The following is a 19,919-nucleotide window of genomic DNA, read 5'->3' as shown; positions in this document are numbered from 1 at the left end:
GATGTGCTTCACTCGTTGTTAAATGACTGTGATGTTTTGCCTTCACTGCACAGATTGAAATCTGCTGAAGCCTTTAAATCTGAGTTTATAAGACATGAACAGAGAGCATCATACTGAAACAGCACAGCCATTTCAGTAGGTTCAATCTTATTCAGTTCACACAAGCGTGATGTGACACTTCATTTATCAGTGACTTGTGTCCAGCAGTTCTGATACTGAGAATAACAGCATCTGAATACAGACCAATATGATGACATATGATGACAGCTCTGCCCCATGTTTTTAGTAGACACCTAGAAAACAAACATGCAAGAGTCTCCTCAAACTCTCATAGGCTACTACAGTGATATGGATGGTTCATTTATCCTCGTCATTCCTACAAAATCACGTGAGCCCTATGAGGTTCAGCTCTCAGTCTTATGGGCTGAATGTCTGACACGGAGCGGACAGTGAACGCCTCTCCGAGCGGGACGAGGAGCAGCAGGAGGAGGAGGAGAAGGAGGAGGAGGAGGACAGGACAGTGTGAGCGGAGACAGGAGGAGGAGGAGGACGCAGCGCTCAGCCTGGACACAGCAGTAAGTTTCACCTCAGATCGATCTCTTTGTTAAAAACGTGTTTGCGCCAAGAAAGAGTCTCGTTATTGATCCCGCGGCGACGTGTGGTGTGTGGTGTGTGGTGTGTGCGCTGTGCTCCGCGGTGAGTTTAGGATCATGGTGAATATCTATCCTGCTAGTTTCACTTGATCCGTTTCTCCTGGGGAAGTTTCTGTAGCTATCACACTCTATCGTTGAAGCGCTTCAGTTCAACGTGGTTGTGTATTTCACTGGTCTATTGGTGTTTATGTAACAAAGTCAAGCCAAGTGAACTTCATCAAGTAGCCTAAAACCGGATAAACGCAGATCAGACAGCAAACAGACTTGTAGACAGCCCATAAGTAAATATTTGATGATAAATCACTCGTATACAGGAGGTAGCTATTAAAGAAAAAATAATAATAATGGCGTTATTAGGCCTAATGGTTAATAATAGGCTAATCATTTGTTTCAGATAGCCTAACAGTCAATAAGGAAATCCGGAGGGTTGCCAGGTTGTATAAAACCGTCTTGCATGCACTTAATTTTTTGTCTCTTTTAAATGTGTAACTCTTAAATTTACAAAGATCTTCTTAAACTGACAGTTAAGTCAAAATTCATAAATAAATGTTGTGACATGATGTTAGTTAGTGCTGAGTAGGTTTAATTGTGTGTCCAAACGGTCCATTTGAGTGGAGTCTCTACTTCAAGAGCAAATGAAGTGTCACAATGGAGAAGACAGACCAAACCTTACATTATTCTTATGAATGACTCACAACTGATCCAGTTAAGTCTCTAAAAAAATACAGCCTCAAAACAAGAATTAAAGTTGTCATTGTGGCGTCAGGGTTTAAGTTGCAGATTGTATAATCACATTATCCCAGGTTGGAGTTTATTGTATTCTGGTCTGGGGACCTTTGTTACATGTCAACTATTAATACTTAAACTAATAAAGTCATTAAATGTCCCAAGGAAAGTTGAGTGAACTTAATAATAATCATTTATAAAACCAAAGCTTATAACCCTTTTATGAAGGATACTTAGTTAGAGAGTGGCACCAGTGGTTTTCTGTCTGATCTTTGTGAACGCTGCATGAACTGCTGTCTGTAGTGGTATTTAAAGTATCCACACTCAGGACGGCGCTCTTGAGAAGATACCGTTTTGTCCGCAGCACAACACCTCTTGTGTTCTGGTGCGTCAGCCCCACAGTAACATGTTTGTTGACAAACATTATCCTGATGTGTCATACCGTGAAGTGGGTGACGACGGCTCGGAGGCCCGGGCCAGTGGCAGTCGTCATACAGACGGCTCACCTCCAGCTGCACAATAGTACAGTGTGATTAGGACACAGAAGGAGCTGTTTCCATTGCACAGCAATATCACGCTGTTGTCAGTGTCTCATGTTGGATGAGTGCAGCTGTGCGAGCGAGGAGCTTCCCTGGATGTCTGTCATTGTGTGTCACTTGTGTGGCACTAACCCTGCTCCAATATTTTGTAAACATCGGCCTCAGCTCCACCGACCTGATGCGTCGCTTTTCAGTTCACCTTCCCACGCAGGATTTTAACTTACCTGTCTGTTTTTTTTTTTGTGCTTTTTTTGTCAGGTCATCTGTTTAATCTAGTGGAGTCAGGATGGAGTCTCACAGGCTGAACGGCTCTCCGGACGTCAGGATACAGAGGAGCTACATGCAGCAGCAGCACAGCCAAGCAGAGAGCCAGGAGAGCCTGTTTGGAGTGAGGGTGCAGGTTCAGGGGTTCAAAGGTCAACCATATGTGGTGCTGAACAGTTCTGGTCAGGAGAGTCACAGGGACGTCTCTGTTATTACTCACCAGGCCGGATACAACCCTGGTATGGTGAGGAGGTCTGTGGATGAAAGACACTCTCCAGCTGAGTCACAGAGCAGTGCGGCCTCCTCCGGGCTTCATTATCAGAAACATCCAGAGATTCTGAGACCTTACGACCCTCAGAGTAATAACCTGAACCTAGTCGTCCCTTCACAGACAGCTGCAGGCGCTCAAACCGGACTTCTTGTTGAGACGACGCAGACCGCTGCCATGACCAGACCCAGGATCCCTCTGCCTGCTGAGGGCGCAGAGGGAGACCAGGTCGAGGTGACCCATAACAAGGCGCCTCCTTCAGGGGGACACATCCCCGCCAGACCCCCCAACCTAGTGGACACCGACTCCATCTTATCTGTGGGGAAGCTGATAAGCCAGTTCAACAGCAGCCAGCGCAGGGGAAGGGGAGGCCCGAGGAACAGGCTGGACCCAGACCAGTGTCGGAGGTCACGCAGCGCGGACAGCAGTCGGACCTCAGACTCCTCCTCGCCCTCCCCTTCCTCCAGCAGGGCCTCGTCTCTGAAGGCCGCCAGGGGGGAGACCCCAGGTGGGATGTATCCTCCGGGGTCAGCCAGGGCTCGACTCCTCGGCGGAGAACCCTCTTCAGCAAATAAAAGGGCAGAGACCAAGTCCGGTTCACTGCTCAATCACGGCAAAGAGACGCTACCTCCACATGCTGCAAGTCTGCTTCACCGCACAGAGAGACCCTCTGTTTCCAGATCGTGTAGTGAGCAGACCAGTGAGTCTGATGAGAGAGATACACAGGTAATGAGGTTTTCTTCAGAGCACAGTTGTCCTTTTAAAGATTGAATTTATTTGCAGTATGTTTTCTGACCAGGTCACTCCTGATCTTCTGAAAGGACAGCAAGAGCTCTCAGTAGATCCAACAGACGACACAGCCAAACAGATACTGTTCACTTACCTCAAGGATGGGTAAGTCCTCCTCTGGTAGCAGCTTCACTGTAAGAGCTAGTTCAACATGTTTGGAAATAATTCTGGTTTGCTTTCTTGCTTGACAGTTAGATGGACACCACTTTTATATACGGTAAATGTGAAGCTACAACCAGCCGCTGCTTAGCTTGGTTTAATTTACGGTAGCTTAGCTTAGCAGCTCTGCTCATTTTGTCTTAGACTAGTTTAGTGTAGTTTATCTTATTTTATTTTATCTTATCCTGTCTTTGTGAGGGCAAAGCAACTATATTGGTTTTGCGCCATTTAAATGTAGGCTTACATTGCTTCACATAAGGCAAAGCAAAAATAGATTAAAAAATGGATTTAAATTTTCAAAAAAACTCAAAATGGTGAAACATCATCATCCAACAACTTTGCAAAGTCAATCTAACCAGTAATGATTAATGATAAAACTGCTAAAAATGTGCATAAAATGAAGTAAACATGTGGTTTTACAAACAGTTAGGTTCTGGACTAATCTTTGTCGGGTGCAGACAGTCAAACAACTGAACTAGTTCACTGTAGAGGTGCTTGTAGGCAGATTGTGTTATTATTGGACAGATCTAAGCTTGCTGTTTTCTTTATGCTAGGCTAAGCTAACTTGCTGCTATGCTAGCGCTGGCTAATTATTCAGCACATAAATATGTGAGCACCTCATCTAACTCTTGGCAAGAAGGAATTTAAGATTATGAAACATGAAACTATTGGTTTGAAACAACTTAATAAATGAGCTTACATTTCCACTTGTTTGAGCCGAGGGTTCAGTGGCGTATCGTACAGTGAGATAAGGGGTTTGCTGATCCAGCTGTGTGTCCTCATACACACAGAAGTCAGGAATGCAGAGCATGAACTTGTTTCCACTGATAAATAACCTATTCACATGGAGGGTTTTCAAGATCCATCACTGCCTATTTTCAAATATGTGCCGAAGCAGGGCAGCGCCGCGTATTTGTTGAGCTGGCAGTGGTAGCATTTCATCATTACAGCCTGTCAGTGTGTTTGTGAAATGTTTTTCTTGCCTCTCAGGACGACTGACGACGACTCCACCACTCAGAGGAAAGTCAACCTGCTGCTTGAAAGGATCAACAAGCTCAAATGGAGGACTGCGGAGAATGTGGAGGAGGAGGAGAAAGTGAGTGTCGGGATGAGCTGTTTGCCGGGTTTTGATAGTTGCACAGCACGGTTTGATTTCTTTGTCTGAAACTCCCAGTGATAGGCTACTATCTCTTTTCCTAAAGGATGTGAAACAGTTGCAGGAGAAACAGGCAGCGCTGGAAAATGACGTGTCCGTGTTGAAGCAAAGACTGGAAACGGAGCTGAAGGTGCAGTACGACCCCATCCTGCTGAGTCACCTCTTAACCACTCACTTCCTGTTCCTGTGCCTGATGATGTACCGTTGTGCTATTGTGTTGCGCAGAATGAAAAGACCCTCGCCAAGGCCTGTGAGAAGGCCAGGACGGAGAAGAAGAAACTTCAGGAGGAGTTGACCAAAAGTCAGACGGAGCTCAGTCAACTCAGGGACCGACTGGCCGAGCTTGAGGCAAGACTTCAGTCCACCAAACTGGAGTAAGGATTCGGCCTCATTCAGAAAAGTTTCAAAGCAAAGTAAAAGTTCTCACATCAGCTGAATGGAGGGTATAATTGAGAATTCACTCACTCTAGTGCCAGTAGTTTATGGTTTCCATGGATAGCGAATGAAACTGTTAAGAAATGCAGGACTTACTTTAGCTCAGTGCCGCGTTTTCTTTCACAAAGCTGCTGCTCATACTCTTAGGTCATTCAAGTGGACTGTAATGTGTGATCTGAGGAAGGTCATTAGAGCGAGAGCAGAGTCAAATACCATTTGGATTAAGTGAGCAGATATCTAGTCCTGTCCAGCGGCGCTCTGAAACTTTAAAGCAGGTTTCTATCCTCGACGTAAAGCATGGAACTGAAATATGTGGGTCTCTTCTGTACGTTGTCAGATTGAGTAAGATGAAGGCAGAGAGAGAAAGATCCAGGACGGAGATGAAAGATCTTCAGCAGCAGCTCTCCGAGATGCACGATGAGCTGGATCAAGCCAAGAGGGCCGAGGTGATCAACACAGAGAAAGAAGTTCTTCTGAAGGTAAATGAAAGCAGGTGTAGAAACTACACGTGCCAAATCGTCCGTCAGCAGCTGTAAAGCATCTTCACCGCTCCGGGTAGTGACTCCTGTGTCTTGTGATGGATGTCTGTCAGGATATGGCGCAGCTGAGTTTGGACTTCCAGGAGGTGCAGCAGGTGAAGGAGGAGCAGGAGGAGGTGCTGCGCCGGCGGGAGAGGGAGCTCAACGCCCTGAAGGGGGCGCTCAAAGAGGAGGTGGAGACGCACGACAAATACATAGCTGCTCTGAGGGAGGAATATGAACAGGATGTGGAGAAGCTGCTCAGAGATTTAGAGCTGGCTAAAGAGGTAACAGCACTGAGATCGACGCCTTTAGGTTTATATTTATTTCCCAAATGGTCGTTTATGACTCCAACCTGTCTTTCAGAATAACTCTCTGCTTTGTCAGGAGAGGGTGGAGGCCGAGGGGGAGAAAGGTGCCACTAAGGTGCAGCTGAGGGAGCTGAGCCAGGACAGAGATCAGCTGAGAGCGAAGGTGCAGGAGCTCAACAAGAAAGTGGATCAGCTGCACCAGGCTATGAAGGAGGCTAAAACCACAGAGAGGCTGCTGGAGCAGAGAGCCAAGCAGCTGGAGGTGGAGAGATTTTGAGGTTATGTCATTTTTTTGGTGTGTGTTTTTAATTAATGAGGTTTAATAAACATATCTGGGGTTTTTTTTGTCCCGTTCCTCAGAGGGAAAAGCAGCAGGTCGAGGAAATGCTTAAGGATGTGAGGAGGAATGAGGAGGAAATGTGTCAGTCGAACCAGTCGCTTCTCACGCGCTTGGAGGACGTGCAGGTAAAGACCGGGTCACCGTTGGTCTCAGAGGGGGGCGTGGGAGTGACCTACTGATGTTTCCTGTCTGAAAGAAGGATTAAAGAGACAAGAAACAGCTGGAGTTGCATTAATGTCACGGCTGATATCGTTATGTTTTGTTTTTTAGCAATGATTGGAAGCTGTTGTCTTGTCTTTTGACAGGGTAAGTTGACCAAACTCAACCATGAGCACCGGGACCTGAAGGAGAAGCTGAAGGAGGAGAGGAAACAAGTAGAGGAGCTGTGGAGGACAAAAACCGAACTGGAGGACGAGAGGAGGCTGCAGGACCGGGCTGTGGAGCAGCTGCAGAGGAAGGTGAGAGGTGGATCTTGACTTTTTTATTTTTTATTAGGCCCAGAGGAAAAATTCAACATTTTTTTGGAACCGAATGAGATCTAGAAATCTGTTGCCTTAACCTCGCGGTGATAGTCTACTTGCCAGCCCATAGGGCCCCATTGTGAACCCGGAAATGTTGAGTACCCCAAAGTTTTATGTTAGAAATATATAGTATGGGTCCCCAGTATTCAGAAACTGCCGGATGCTAACTTATATATATTGGGCAATTAGCACAATTGACATAATTAGCATAAATTACCATAGTTTCCTATATGGGCAATATTTCCGCAAAATTGACTTGGCTGATCTGGGCAATATTGGAGTGGTTTTAGGGGTTATTGATGATGCTGAATCCATTTCTGACATTTTCAAAATTCAAAATGGCTGTCTAAACCGGTAGTGACCAGATTTAAACCGCCAGTGGGCCGATTTTGATGGATTTCAATCTGGTCCCTTCCGGTTTAGACAGCCATTTTGAAATTTGAAAATGTCAGAAATGGATTCAGCATCATCAATAACCCCTAAAACCACTCCAATATTGCCCAGATCAGCCAAGTCAATTTTGCTGAAATATTGCCTATATAGGAAACTATGGTAATTTATGCTAATTATGTCAATTGTGCTAATTGCCCAATATATATAAGTTAGCATCCGGCAGTTTCTGAATACTGGAGACCCATACTATATATTTCTAACATAAAACATTGGGGTACTCAACATTTCCGGGTACTCATTTTTGGCAAGTAGACTATGACATGAGATCAGCTGAAACAGCTGATAGCTCTTGTGCTCGCATAGTTTCTTTCATCTCTCATGTTCACGCACACAAAGCGGTCCACTTATCTCACTTGCACAAGCTCTGTTTATCCGTCCGCTCAGATGAATAGCATCATGGAGGAGTGCGAGGCGTCTACAGATGTGCTTCAGAACCAGGTCGACGAGGCCAGAGAAAAGAGTCAGAGGGAGTTGGCTGAGCTGCGTCGACAGCTGCAGGAAAAGGGAGCAGAGCTGGAGAAATCCCGACAGGCAGCCAAAAAACTACAGGAAGAGGTGTGGTGCTCATTGTCTCTCTGTGTCTCTGATTCATTGGTTTCTGTGTTCAGTTGTCTCAGTGACTGATACTAAGTCAGCAGCAAGGGGAAAAAGAGGAGTTATGTGTCTTTGTTGTATAGCAGGACTCAGATGTTGTAACTTTTCTGTATAACGTCTGATTGATCACTGCCCAATGCCGAACCTCGGCACAGCACCTTATCTTACAGCGTGTGTTTACTCAGTGGTGTGTTCTGTATCCAGCTCCTTCCTCTGCAGGAGGATCTGCAGCGCTGTCGCAGGGAGCAGCAGGAGGCCCAGCTGAGGGGCCAGCAGCTGGAGCAGAGGGCGGAGGAGCTGGAGGAGAGGAACGCAGCCACGGCGGAGGACAGAGAGCGGCAGGTCAAACTCATGGAGGTAAACGTCTGGAGAACTCCCACTCAGGAAACCGGCCGAGTGAAGAGTCGCAGTCACAAGAAAAACATGCATCCAAATGAAAGGGAAACTCTGTCACAGTTTAAAATGTATGAAACGTGCAGTAACATAGACAGGAGGGAATTATTACTTCAAAAAACACGAGTATAATAGGTAACACTTTATAATAAGTACACACTATTAAGCATTAGTTAAGCATTAATAAATACTGAATTCTTCATTTATAACTCATGAATACTCATTAGTATCTAGTTTATAAATACAGTTAGTGCTTATCAATGATGAGTAAAACATTTTTAACTGTGTTTATAAACTACATACTAATGAGTATTCATGTGTTATACATGATGAATTCAGTATTGAATGCTTAATAGTCTGTACTTATTATAAAGTGTAACCGAAAAATATTTCAATATACTCAAATACAGCAACTGTGCAATCTTTTATTTTGATTCTTAAATGGCAATTTATTTACGGGTTCAGAGTTTTACCAACAATTATAACATTTCCTATAATAAAACAATAAATAAAACTATTATTATTATTATTATTATTATTATTATTATTATTATTATTATATAACTCTAAACCTTAAGTTGAAGTTAAAAATTAAAAATCCAGCAGTAATGCCCATTGGCATCTAGTAAAATCAACACTGCACTGGCTCTTAATGGAGCTCACACTCGAGCATATTTCACTTCATCACATGCTCTGAAAGTGTTTATCTGTTCAGGTGCCAGTATTTGCACACACACACACTTGTTCCTGTGAAATATGAGGGTGCTGCGAGGAGTCATGGCAACAACATCTCAGCTCACTGTTTGTCTTGCTGATGACAAAACATTACAGCGGTGACACCAGTGTGTGCTCACTGCTGACAGCGCGCGTCGGCCGAGGAAGCTCATGTTTACTGTCAAAAGTTATCAGACCTGTCTGGGTGTTGTCAGGAATCTCCTCTCACCCCCTCACCCACCCACCCACCCTCACCCCACCCCCACTCTCACTGTCAGACACTCACATCTAATCCACTCTGGATTTATGATTATAGTTTTTACCAAATGTGATGATCAGCGTCTCAGTGTGTTTTTTCCCAGCAGCCTCCTCATGTGGTATTATTACCCAACAACCCCTTTTTCCTCGGAGTCAGTTCTGTAACCACGGCCTCTGGGGGAAGATCCATCACGTTCACTGCTCTGATAAACATTGTTGCATCATGTCATATAAAATGGACTCGATGACTGTCAGACGCATTTTTCATGTCTTCCTCTCCTCTCAGGGGCGGATCAGTCACCTGGAAGAAGATCTGCACGACGAGCGCAGCAGCGCCGACCGCATGATGGAGAGATTAGACAAAACCAAAGAGCAGGCAGGTTTACCCCCTCTCTGCCGTTTCTTTTCTTTTCTTTTTTTATCTACTTACATCTCACATTTTTCTATTAGCTAACACCCATAAATTGTCCCTGAAAGTGATAGAATTATACCCAGTCTCCAGTTTGAACGCCCAGCCAAAGATCTGTTTTTATCATGAACAGATGTAGGGCTGAGTGCTCACATTTCCCCTCAGACACTGAAAGCTGCTGCAGGTTGGTGTGTTTCAGACCCGCTCGTTAAACAAAGTCTTGTTTTTCTTTCTCAGCGCTCACTTTGTAACTGCCCTGAAATATGACTGAACCCCTCAGACTTCGTATACGTTGCTGCGTCTGATCCCGTCATAAAAGCCTCACTTCCTCTGTGTGTCTGCAAAGTAGGCCACCATTCATGGGAGAAAAGTGGTGCAGACTAATTGACACAAAACACTGTTTTGGGAGCGGAGCAAAGACAAAAAAACAGCTAACTATTGTGAGCAGCTATTCACACTCCCTTCCCTGGGCCTCTGGATGTTATTAGAGAGGAGAGAGCCTGTAGGTCTGATGTGGCCACAGCAGACGGCATTTCCTCTGGGTTAAGGAATTAAGCAGGAAAACTTTACATCGAACCTGTCAGCATATCCTACCCTTTAATAACATGTGACAGAGTTTTATTTTTAATAGATGTGAGTGCATATACACATGCCCTGCCCTTGTTGACCCACATTCAGCATTTACATTATGCTGAAACTCTTTTTGTGTGTGTGTGTGTGTGTGTGTGTGTGTGTGTGTGTGTGTGTGTGTGTGTGTGTGTGTGTGTGTGTGTGTGTGTGTGTGTGTGTGTGTGTGTGTGTGTGTGTGTGTGTGTGTGAGACAGATGGATCAGATGAGGAACGACCTGATGCAGGAGAGAGCGGTCAGACAGGACCTGGAGTGCGACAAGATGAGTTTGGAGAGACAGGTAGTGACCTTTGACCTCCTCACGCTGTCAGCAGAGTTATGATCTCCATATCATGTCTGACCACCTGTTGCCAATTTTTTTTATACCTCTTTTACATGGACATTATATAGGTGCATATATGTTTTTTAAATCTTTGAAATGTATTCTCTTAATCTAATTATTATAACAGCACATTGGGCTCAGAGCACATCTTCTTTCATCTTCACATTTTACAACACCTATTAAAAATATGAGTCTGACAGATAAATCTGTGATTCTTGGATCGTGATGAAAACTGAAATATCTATTTAAAAAAAAATCTCATCTGATGTAGACAATGAGATGTGGCTGAAAGTAGAACTTTGTTTTTATGATTGATTATTTAATCAAGCTCACTAGAAATCAGTTTATTAAGGGGGTTAGCATTCCAGGTACGTAAGGCCATCACTGTCTTCCACAGTAACAGCACGTACCTCAGCAAAATCTAAACCTTACATCAAACCTGTGCGACATTTAACTGCACAGATAATCCAAATCCAGCATCAGTATGCTGCTGCCATGAACATGTTAGTGGCGATCTGTGCAGCTTTATTGTGAACTTTATTTCATTTTAGTTTCAGTTTTACTCACCAAAAAGCATTGTGTGAATCAAACAAATGTGTTGAATTCATTTCCATCCTCATAAAATGCAAATCTGCAAAGCTGATCGTTTGGAAAATTCTTAAACTTCAGGCTACCTTCAGATTTTGTATGACTGTTGGATTTCCTCTGCCAGAATAAAGACCTGAAGAGCAGAGTGAATCATCTGGAGGGATCACAGAGGACCAACCAGGACTCACTGGTCTCCAAACTCAACGGCCGCGTCCAGGAACTGGAGGATCGGTTACAAGGAGAAGAACGGTGAGCATGTTGTGCACATTGATATCAGCTATTCACTGAACTCTGGTTCATAGCTCCATCAGATACTTGGTGGTAGCTGTGGAGCAGTGAACCCACTCATATCACTTTCCCCCCGTGGTTGTAAGAGTGAGAGTATCTGTGGCCTGAACACACTGAGAAGGTGTTGAGTTACAGGAAGCAGCGATGTGATCTCTTGGTGCTTTTGCCCTCAGGGACAACAACAGCCTGCAACAAGCGAACCGCAAGCTGGAGCGCAAAGTCAAGGAGCTGAAGATGCAGGCGGATGAGGAGCACATCAACCTGCAGAACGAGAGAGACCAGGTAGACGCACCGTTCGTTGATCGAAAAAGGAACAAAGTCGAGTGGCCAGGAGCGGCGGCGGCTCGGAGGGCTCGGCTCGTGATTCAATGTGTCACTTTTTGTGAACTCTGCAGCTGACTCAGAGGCTGAAGACGGCGAAGAGGCAGATGGACGAGGCGGAGGAGGAGATCGAGCGCCTGGAGCACACTAAGAAGAGGCTGCAGAGGGAACTGGATGAACAGATCGAGGCCAACGAGCAGCTTCACGGCCAGATGAGCACGCTGCGGACTGAGATGAGGTGACCACTCGCCTTCTGCCATCAACTTTTAATGTGTCTGATTAAACGATGTCCGATTGTGTTCCATTAAATTATGTCGTTTAACTCCAGCGATTTTATTATTTTATCACTGACAGGCGCAGGAAGAAATCTCCTCCTCTCATTAAAGTCGTGGAGGATGATGTGAACGACGTGGACGACTTTGGCTCCGACTGACCGAGGAACCAGCGCTTTATTGGTTTTACACATTAACAACTCAGGTGTGGTTTTATAATTTTACCAGTTGTGAGCAGCCTGGCTTCCTGCCAAGGCTGACCTCTTGTGGCAATATGTGTAACTACAATATAAGACAAACTGATGTTTTACAACATGACAAACTCATGACTTATTGATGCTAAATATTGTTGTTTTCTAAGTTATTCCATTGCTGTGTGAATTAATATGGTGCAACTGATGAATAAATGTATTAAAATGCTTCTACTCCTGTTTATACTCCTTTGAAATAAATCCAGCCACATGATGTTTCTGTAAATCTGAGTTTGTCAGTGACTACACACACACAGAAACACATAAATAAATAGATGAAATCAGATTTTACAGGACAGCACTCACCTGTCCATCACCTCTGCTGTGAACTTGCGTGTGTCGACACATTGACAGGGAGAGTGCGATGTGACGGTTGTGTGTGTACGAATGGATCAATGGTCTGTGCTGAATGGCTGCAGTGGTGGTAGAGGTGGGGAGTTGACACGAGCGTTGTGATCATCTCCAGTGGTTCACACAGCTGGACGTCTGGCACATTTAACAGCCTTATCCACAGAGATACATGGAAATACCGGTACAAGAAAAGAAAAGCATGAGGCAACATTGTGCTCTCAAACATGGACTACTCAAGGAGTTCCTGGCAGAGTTCCTGGGGACGTTTGTCTTGGTTGTAAGTAAAACTGTGTTGTTGTAATTTTTTGACACTGATACAGCTGAATGTTTCAGTGAATTTCATTTATGACTGATTTTAAATCTGAGCTTCTCTTCTGTCTGAGATACTTTTCATGAGGTAATTTCACTTTATTATTACAAGCAGCGAGCGACACTAAAGTTGATCCTCAGAGATGTTAAAAAAAAAAGATATTGAAGTGAGCAGATGTGAGTAAAAGTCTGTTGCTCTCTTTCTCCCCTGTTGGTCAGTTGTTTGGCTGTGGCTCAGTCGCTCAGACCGTCCTCAGTCGAAACACCCTGGGTGAACCTCTGACCGTCCACATCGGCTTCTCCGTGGGACTGATGATGGCAGCGTACGTGGCCGGTGGAGTCTCAGGTAAACACGATTTAACGCAGTATGAAACTCTGTAAATTCATCTCAAATGAACTACAAAACCCTCCTAGCAGTGTTTGATATGGGCATTTGAACTGAATACATGCACAAAACAATTTTATGAATAATTGTTAATGCCACTGAGATCAGTTTCCCACTCTGCAGAAATTGGCATCCTGTCAAAACAAGTCAAACATATCATCAGTTTTAATAATGTAGTAGTTACCAGTTTTCTGTTTGCACAATTCAGCTTCTCTGCTGTGCTGCCCTGAAATAATTGTTAGTTGATACAACCTGTGCCAGATCATATAAAACAGTCTGACACAGGTTGCGTGCGCGTGTCACAATCCAAACATTGTTACTCATGCAGCTTTTCAGTTTGTATTAATATAACTCTATGGCTTCCTGTTAAGCCTTGTGCCACCTCCAGAGCTCCGGTGTCAGCAGGAACGTGCCAGCTCTCCGTCCAGATTCAATGAATGCGAACTGACCATTGATTTGTCAGTGTGTTAGAGCATGGGCTCTCCAGGGTCATATATAACCCTGGGCGCTGAATGTCCCTGCAAACCACATTGATCATAGGCTTCGTTCATCTGTCTCTGACAGAGACCAGACCACTGGCCTCCTCTGAGCAGCAGCCACCTCCACTATCACATCAAAAGGACCAATTATGTTTCATAAAGACACACCACATGCTAACTGATTTATTCTATGGTTTTAAACATGAAAACATGAAAAACGTTGGAGGATCTGAGCTCAATTTCATTTTTTAAAAAGGAGCAGAATAATGGTCCTTTTTTGTTTTTGAATTCTATGATGAATTTCCAATTTGTGGCCATTATTCTTCCTCTGTGCTGCTGAACATACATAACAAAACCCAGCACTGCCCTGGGGGCTGCTCCCCTTCTGCTGCCCCTTGTAAATGTGACAGCCTCGCTAATGATGAAGAGGCTATCAAGCCAGACACCCCCCACCCACTGCACCCTTCTTTCACTCTGCTCTTTGTCCTCCGTCCCAGGGGGCCATGTGAACCCTGCTGTGTCTCTGGCCATGGTGATTCTGGGCAAATTGAAGATTTGGAAGTTTCCTTTCTATGTCATCGCTCAGTTTCTTGGTGCTTTTGCTGGAGCTGCTGCAGTCTTTGGATTATACTATGGTGAATATGTGATATGTAACTTATACTGCTCATGCTTATTGAACCACAACTGTTGGTAATGATCTCCAGAAGCTTTAGCTTTAAAAAAAAACAAAAAAAAAAACAACCCAACCATCTCAAAACTGAAACTTGTCATTATTGAGCTTTCTCAGTAAAAATATTTCAGCTACATGCTCATCGACCATGAGGTATTTATGGATGAAAGCAACACATTTGTCCTCTGCACAGATGCTTTCATGGACTTCACCAGTGGGATTCTGTCAGTGACAGGAATCAATGCAACAGGTCACATTTTTGCTTCCTACCCTGCGAGACACCTGTCAGTCCTCGGCGGCTTCATCGATCAGGTGAGCTCCGGTCGCTGCGACCCAATGACCTCCCCTCTGTTGTGACCTGCCGCTCCCACTCAGCCTCAAAATGCTGCAAAGTCTGGCAAATGTGGTTAATGCAACATTGATTGCCCCAGTTAGTCTGAGAACACCCCCACTTTTGCTCAGTTTTGGGTCTAATGACCCATTTCCTGGCTTCCACCGGGAGGTCAGATCTATACTTAACACCATTTTCAGTCTGTTTAGTCGGTGCACTGATCCAAAAATAACTCTGTCTACCAGATTAAAACTGTTGAAAACGACATCAGGTGAACAGCTGAGAGGAAGCTAATTAGTCTGACTGCTCATGTTAATAATTACTTTGTTTTTCTGTGTGTAACAGACGAGCTGAGAGGTGAGGAACAGAATGTGGTCTGTAAATACCTGAAACATTAAAAAGATTTGAATCACTGAGATAAGACTCAGTGGTTTTATAGAACAAAATGTTCAAAGTGATTTTTAATGTATTCAAAAACCCTGATATCAGTACCAACTACACAGCTTCATTATTTTCTTATTTATACAGTATGTGTAGATTCAGATATACACAGCTTTACATACATTAACGTAAATAAGATTCCTCATTCCTCACAGAAGAGGAATGAAGAGAAAGAAGTCAAGGCGAGATAAACAAGATGCCATAAAGTTCAAATAATGATGAAATAGGAAATCAGTCGACACTTGGGAAGTTACCAGTGTTTGTTATGATGTTTTGGAGTTTAAATGGCAGCGTATCACCTGACTGAGGCTCTGCTCCCTCAGGTGGTGGGGACGGGAATGCTGGTGCTGTGTATCCTCGCTATCATCGATGGCGGGAACATCGGGGCTCCTAAAGGCGTGGAGCCGTTGGCCATCGGACTGATCATCATGGCCATCGGCGTGTCCATGGGACTGAACTGTGGCTACCCCCTGAACCCGGCCAGAGACCTGGGACCCCGACTGTTCACGGCTGTAGCAGGATGGGGGATGGAGGTTTTTAGGTAACTGTATAACACAGGGAGACAGATTAAGATTTTGTTTTTAATACATTTGATTCTAGTTAATATGAGCTTCCTATCATTACAGTTATCAGGTGTCATACACTTAAGTTCAATCAAATACAGGCAAATATACTGTATATGCATCTTATCAGGCTGTTGAACGACATTATATAATGTTCATCTAAATGGATGTTTACTAAATGAAAACATACATTCACTGAGATATTTATTGAATTAAACCGGTGAAGGCCTGAGCTGCTGAGATGAGTCCCATACTGTTATATAATGTCACATGCACTGGACAGATACTGTCAATGATCCAGTGATGGCACCAGTGACCTGCAGTGACCAGTGTGCCAGCTGCTGGACCGACTGCCCTCCCTCCTCAGTTTAACTCTTCCTCTCCTCCCATCCGTGGTGTGTTTTTCCACAGCACTGCAGACTACTGGTGGTGGATCCCTGTGGCCGGGCCCATGGTGGGAGGGGTCGTCGCTGCCGTCATCTACTACCTGCTCATCGAGCTGCACCACCACCAGGACGAACCCGAGAAGCCCCACGAGGAGGAGGAGGAGGAGGAGGAAGACGAGGACGACGAGGACAGCAGTCTGAAGGACAAATATGAGATGATCACCATGAGTTAAGGGGGGGACGTTAACCTCCCGGACTGACCGGTCAGATTCATCTGTTTTCACTGTCAATCAGATGAGAAACATCCAGCACACCGTCCATCTGTAAGGACAGGCTTCCCCTGTCGCTGTGCTAAACCCATTAATAGGCTGTAGTTACACTTCTGATTGACGTTATGCTCTGCAGAGACAAGCTTTTTCCGGCTCAGTGATGGCGCCATTAAAAACCTTCACAGGTCAAAACACAAAGTAAAATCACATAGGAAACTGTTTAGACTGAAAAACTGCAGCTAGTGCCACGGAGAAAGGGGTGTGGATCCTGTCGTCCAGACCAATACTAAGCTGTGTGTCTCCTATGCTCTGCATTTTCACTTTTTTATGTTTGATGTTTCATAAACACGTGGAAATCTCAGTCCTGCTTCACTTTTCAGACGTCTTGTAAATACCGCATTGTAAATATCACACTTCATTTGGATATGCTCTTTACACTCGACATGCATGCCAGCTTCCTTTTAGGTTTGCTCCTATCTTTTTCAGTGGTTGTGTTGCTACCATCTGTATATCCACTTTAAAAAGTCTCCTTTTTTTTTTTTTTTAGATGTTACTTGTAATTATTTTTCTTCTTTTGCAAACCATGAGGAATCCTCCTTCGTGTTCATTATTATAATTTGTATTTTACTCAATGTTGTTTTGTCTACATTAAAGTTTCTACAATATCAATTTAGCCTCAGGGCCTCATTTCCCATCATCCATTTCATTCATCACTGACAGCCGAACGAGTTTGTTGATGTGGTTTGCCTCTCGGCATTCACACTATTACCCTCGTATATCCTCATGCATCCCTTCAATTGCTGTGTTGGCTGTAATAATCTACGTGACGAAGTGAAAGAAGACATTAACAGCCACATGAATCCTCTGAGTAAACCTCAGTGGCAGACAAGTACATTCATTAGTCTCAGACTGAACACCTTCAACAATAATTGCGGCGACGTAAGTGATGGATTGGTTGTGTTTAGATGATGCGATTGCAGATGCCGCGCTGCAGTGTCAGCTCAGAGCACCGTGACCAAACTAATATTTCCTGTAGGAGCTGATCACTCTAGTTAATGTCCCCCTGCACATCAAGGTTGATCCGAGTCACATCTGGGTGTCTGGCTTTATGTCAGGTGGTGATGTGCTCATAGATGGAGAGTGAGAGAACACAAAGTTTGAGAGTCTGTGAAAACTCCTCACAGCTTTGAATTGGTTACTTTACCTGAGCAAAAGTACCAATATACAGGGCCGGTGCTAGGAATTCTGGGGCCCCTTAAAGAATACTAAAGTGGGCCCCTGACTTTTCCACTTTTTTCTTAGACTACGTATGTATTATCATTTTTTATTTAGCCTACTTTGTTTTGATGCTAATGCAGCATTACTATGAGTATTAGTCAGGGTCTTATGCAGAATAATTCAGTCATACAAAGATTAGACTACTGGGGTTTTTTGTGGGCCCTACTGGTCGCTGGGCCCCTAGAATTATCATCACCTTTCTCCCCTATACAACGGCCCTGCCAATATATGAATAAAAAATAATCAGAGACCAAGTCTAGAATTTGCTAACTTTCTCCAGGCTCCACAAAAAATATTCAATGACTCAATCACGGATAAATCCTGTATTGTTTATTTTATATTATATATTGTGTATAGGCTATATCTTCTATACTGCTTATATATGCTTCATATTTTAGAGGCTCATCATATGCGTTTTGTATACATTTTAAACTACAAAGTAATCAGAACTGACAGAAGTATGAAGTAGAATACAACATCTGGACTAGACAAGAACTTCTTTTGTGTACTTGAGGAAACATACTTTGTTACTTTATATTGCCGTGGCACAAAAAAAGGGTCTGGGATGCCTTCAGGGACATGTAGAATTTGCCTGTGGCAGTATAAAAAACTTAAAAAAGAAGAGGGTCTGAGATGCCTTCGAGGACATGTAGAAGTCCAGGAGAAGAGGTGGTGGTAGAAGAGAAGTAGGCAACACAAATTCCTCCTTCACCTTTCATGTGCACCATATTTCAGAGCCGGGGTCACAGGGGTCACTGACTGAACAGCAGAGCAGACAACAGAACCAAATACTCACCACTGAAGGAGAAGTATCTGGCAGGTGAAGTGTGGAGCTGCAGTGTGCGTTCATCATCAGACTCCAGCCTGATGGTGGAAGGAACCAATCAGGTTATTGTTCATGTCAGTGAGTTGTATACACAGTTCGTACATTGACCAGAGAGGAAAATCACTTTCTATGGACTGAGTGGCAGCTCAATAATGATACATGTGCAGGTGCATGTGATGCTCTGCTCTTATCTCTCACCTTAGCCACAATGTGAGACGATGGAGATGTCACTGATTTAATTCTTTGATGCAAAAGCAAGGAGGAGTCCCCGGGGAACTGGGTTTTGTAAAAACACATTTGTCAACTCACAGGTTCAAAACACTAATTTTTAAACTTGTGTAGTCTCCGTGTATCAGCAAGTGGCCGCATCTTGTACATCTTGACTAAATCCTCCTACGACTGGCTGAGTTCCTGACAGTGGACAATGACCTTGACAGTGATTTCTTTGCCTCTTGTGTGTTTCCAGTCTTTTGTTTAGCAGTGTTCAGGGTCAGCTGCTGCTCTTTGGGGGCGAGTGCTGGCTGCCACTTTTTCACAATCATGCTCTGTCACAGCGAGGAGAGACAAAAGGTAGTGCTCGCTTATCGGCCCTGACGTCAGCTCCTTGCACAGAGCTGCAGCTCTAAATGGAGAATATTGACCAGGGTCGGGGACACTGTCCTCTCTGCTGCTGGGACACCGTTTCAGGCACAGAGTGGCATCCATATGAAGGAGAGCTGTGCGGAAATGGACTACAGCGTCAGCAGCGACAACAATATAAACTTAGTAGGAACTAACTCAACTCCAGAAAATATTGAACCTAGGCCCTTGTTGTGGGCGAGTGTGCTCGTCCATGTCGGAGCCACTGACCACAGCATTGAAAATCAATAGCAGGCGTCAATCCACTGCATGTGCCAATGTGTGCTGCCAGGATCTCACGTACTCTTGCATGTGGTCGTTACATCATCAGACACACTCACGGAGGAAAAAGTCATCAATGAACATAGACAATGGACAATACAGCGTGTGACACATGCAGGATAATTAATCAATTAATGAATCAAGTATACTCTGGATAAGTTATGTTTGGGCATTACAGCAGCAGCTGTTATTTCCTTTGACCAGCTCTACTCACACAGAGATCAGGATCACTGAGCCCACACAACAAACAGTTTGCAGTTTGCAGTTGTTGCTAAAATACTCTTTGATGGAGTCAGATGATAAGAGCTGTGAAGAGGATCTGTGGTGCTGATGTTGACAGGCTGCTCTGAAACCTCTGGCTCCATCACTGGAGCTACAGCAGCTGCTCCCTCTGGTGTGGGCAGCCCTCTACTGCACTTACACACAGTCACACACCGATTAGCCCAAACATTAAAACAGGTGACTGTTTGTGTTGTTTCTATTGTTGTGGTTGATTGGTGTATTGTATTTTTCACAGCTTTGTGGTTTTATGTAAAAAACATAAAAGCAGTGACCTGTTTT

At 44.2% G+C, this 19,919-nt stretch overlaps 2 protein-coding genes across 3 annotated transcripts; both read left to right on the top strand.

Annotated features, from left to right (window-relative positions):
• The first annotated feature begins 406 nt into the window (after window positions 1-406).
• Window positions 407-12,344, top strand: LOC146985683 (cingulin-like protein 1). Of its 2 annotated transcripts, none has more exons than XM_085778849.1 (19): window positions 407-575; window positions 2,177-3,176; window positions 3,250-3,344; window positions 4,389-4,494; window positions 4,601-4,684; window positions 4,780-4,928; window positions 5,327-5,468; window positions 5,582-5,794; window positions 5,874-6,080; window positions 6,179-6,283; window positions 6,464-6,616; window positions 7,517-7,687; window positions 7,931-8,083; window positions 9,378-9,467; window positions 10,325-10,408; window positions 11,163-11,287; window positions 11,500-11,608; window positions 11,722-11,885; window positions 12,002-12,344. In XM_085778849.1, exons 2-19 carry the CDS (start codon window positions 2,205-2,207, stop codon window positions 12,078-12,080), a joined length of 3,201 nt encoding a protein of 1,066 aa, XP_085634975.1. In that variant the 5' UTR covers window positions 407-575; window positions 2,177-2,204; the 3' UTR covers window positions 12,081-12,344. The 2 variants fall into 2 exon arrangements, with proteins under 2 accessions (XP_085634975.1, XP_085634976.1); XM_085778850.1 differs by having other exon boundaries at window positions 445-575; window positions 3,277-3,344.
• A 221-nt stretch (window positions 12,345-12,565) lies between these two features.
• On the top strand, window positions 12,566-16,546 carry aqp9a (aquaporin 9a). The gene is made up of 6 exons (XM_085778851.1): window positions 12,566-12,798; window positions 13,050-13,176; window positions 14,192-14,329; window positions 14,558-14,676; window positions 15,460-15,677; window positions 16,111-16,546. Exons 1-6 carry the CDS (start codon window positions 12,691-12,693, stop codon window positions 16,316-16,318), a joined length of 918 nt encoding a protein of 305 aa, XP_085634977.1. The 5' UTR covers window positions 12,566-12,690; the 3' UTR covers window positions 16,319-16,546.
• Window positions 16,547-19,919: the final 3,373 nt, after the last annotated feature.

Source organism: Trachurus japonicus, chromosome 6, assembly GCF_045865225.1.
Source record: "Trachurus japonicus isolate A0001 chromosome 6, Traja_1.0".
NCBI classification, from domain to species: domain Eukaryota; kingdom Metazoa; phylum Chordata; class Actinopteri; order Carangiformes; family Carangidae; genus Trachurus; species Trachurus japonicus.
Note: the sequence above shows the minus strand (reverse complement) of the source record. Positions and strands in the feature narration are given on the sequence as shown.

Coding starts and splice junctions, on each gene's coding strand:
- LOC146985683 (XM_085778849.1), top strand. CDS start 2,205: ATGGAGTCTCACAGGCTGAACGGCTCTCCGGACGTCAGGATACAGAGG. Junction 5,469..5,581: donor AGAAAGAAGTTCTTCTGAAG/GTAAATGAAAGC, acceptor GATGTCTGTCAG/GATATGGCGCAGCTGAGTTT. Junction 11,886..12,001: donor ACGCTGCGGACTGAGATGAG/GTGACCACTCGC, acceptor TATCACTGACAG/GCGCAGGAAGAAATCTCCTC.
- aqp9a (XM_085778851.1), top strand. CDS start 12,691: ATGGAAATACCGGTACAAGAAAAGAAAAGCATGAGGCAACATTGTGCT. Junction 14,330..14,557: donor AGTCTTTGGATTATACTATG/GTGAATATGTGA, acceptor TCCTCTGCACAG/ATGCTTTCATGGACTTCACC. Junction 15,678..16,110: donor TGGGGGATGGAGGTTTTTAG/GTAACTGTATAA, acceptor GTTTTTCCACAG/CACTGCAGACTACTGGTGGT.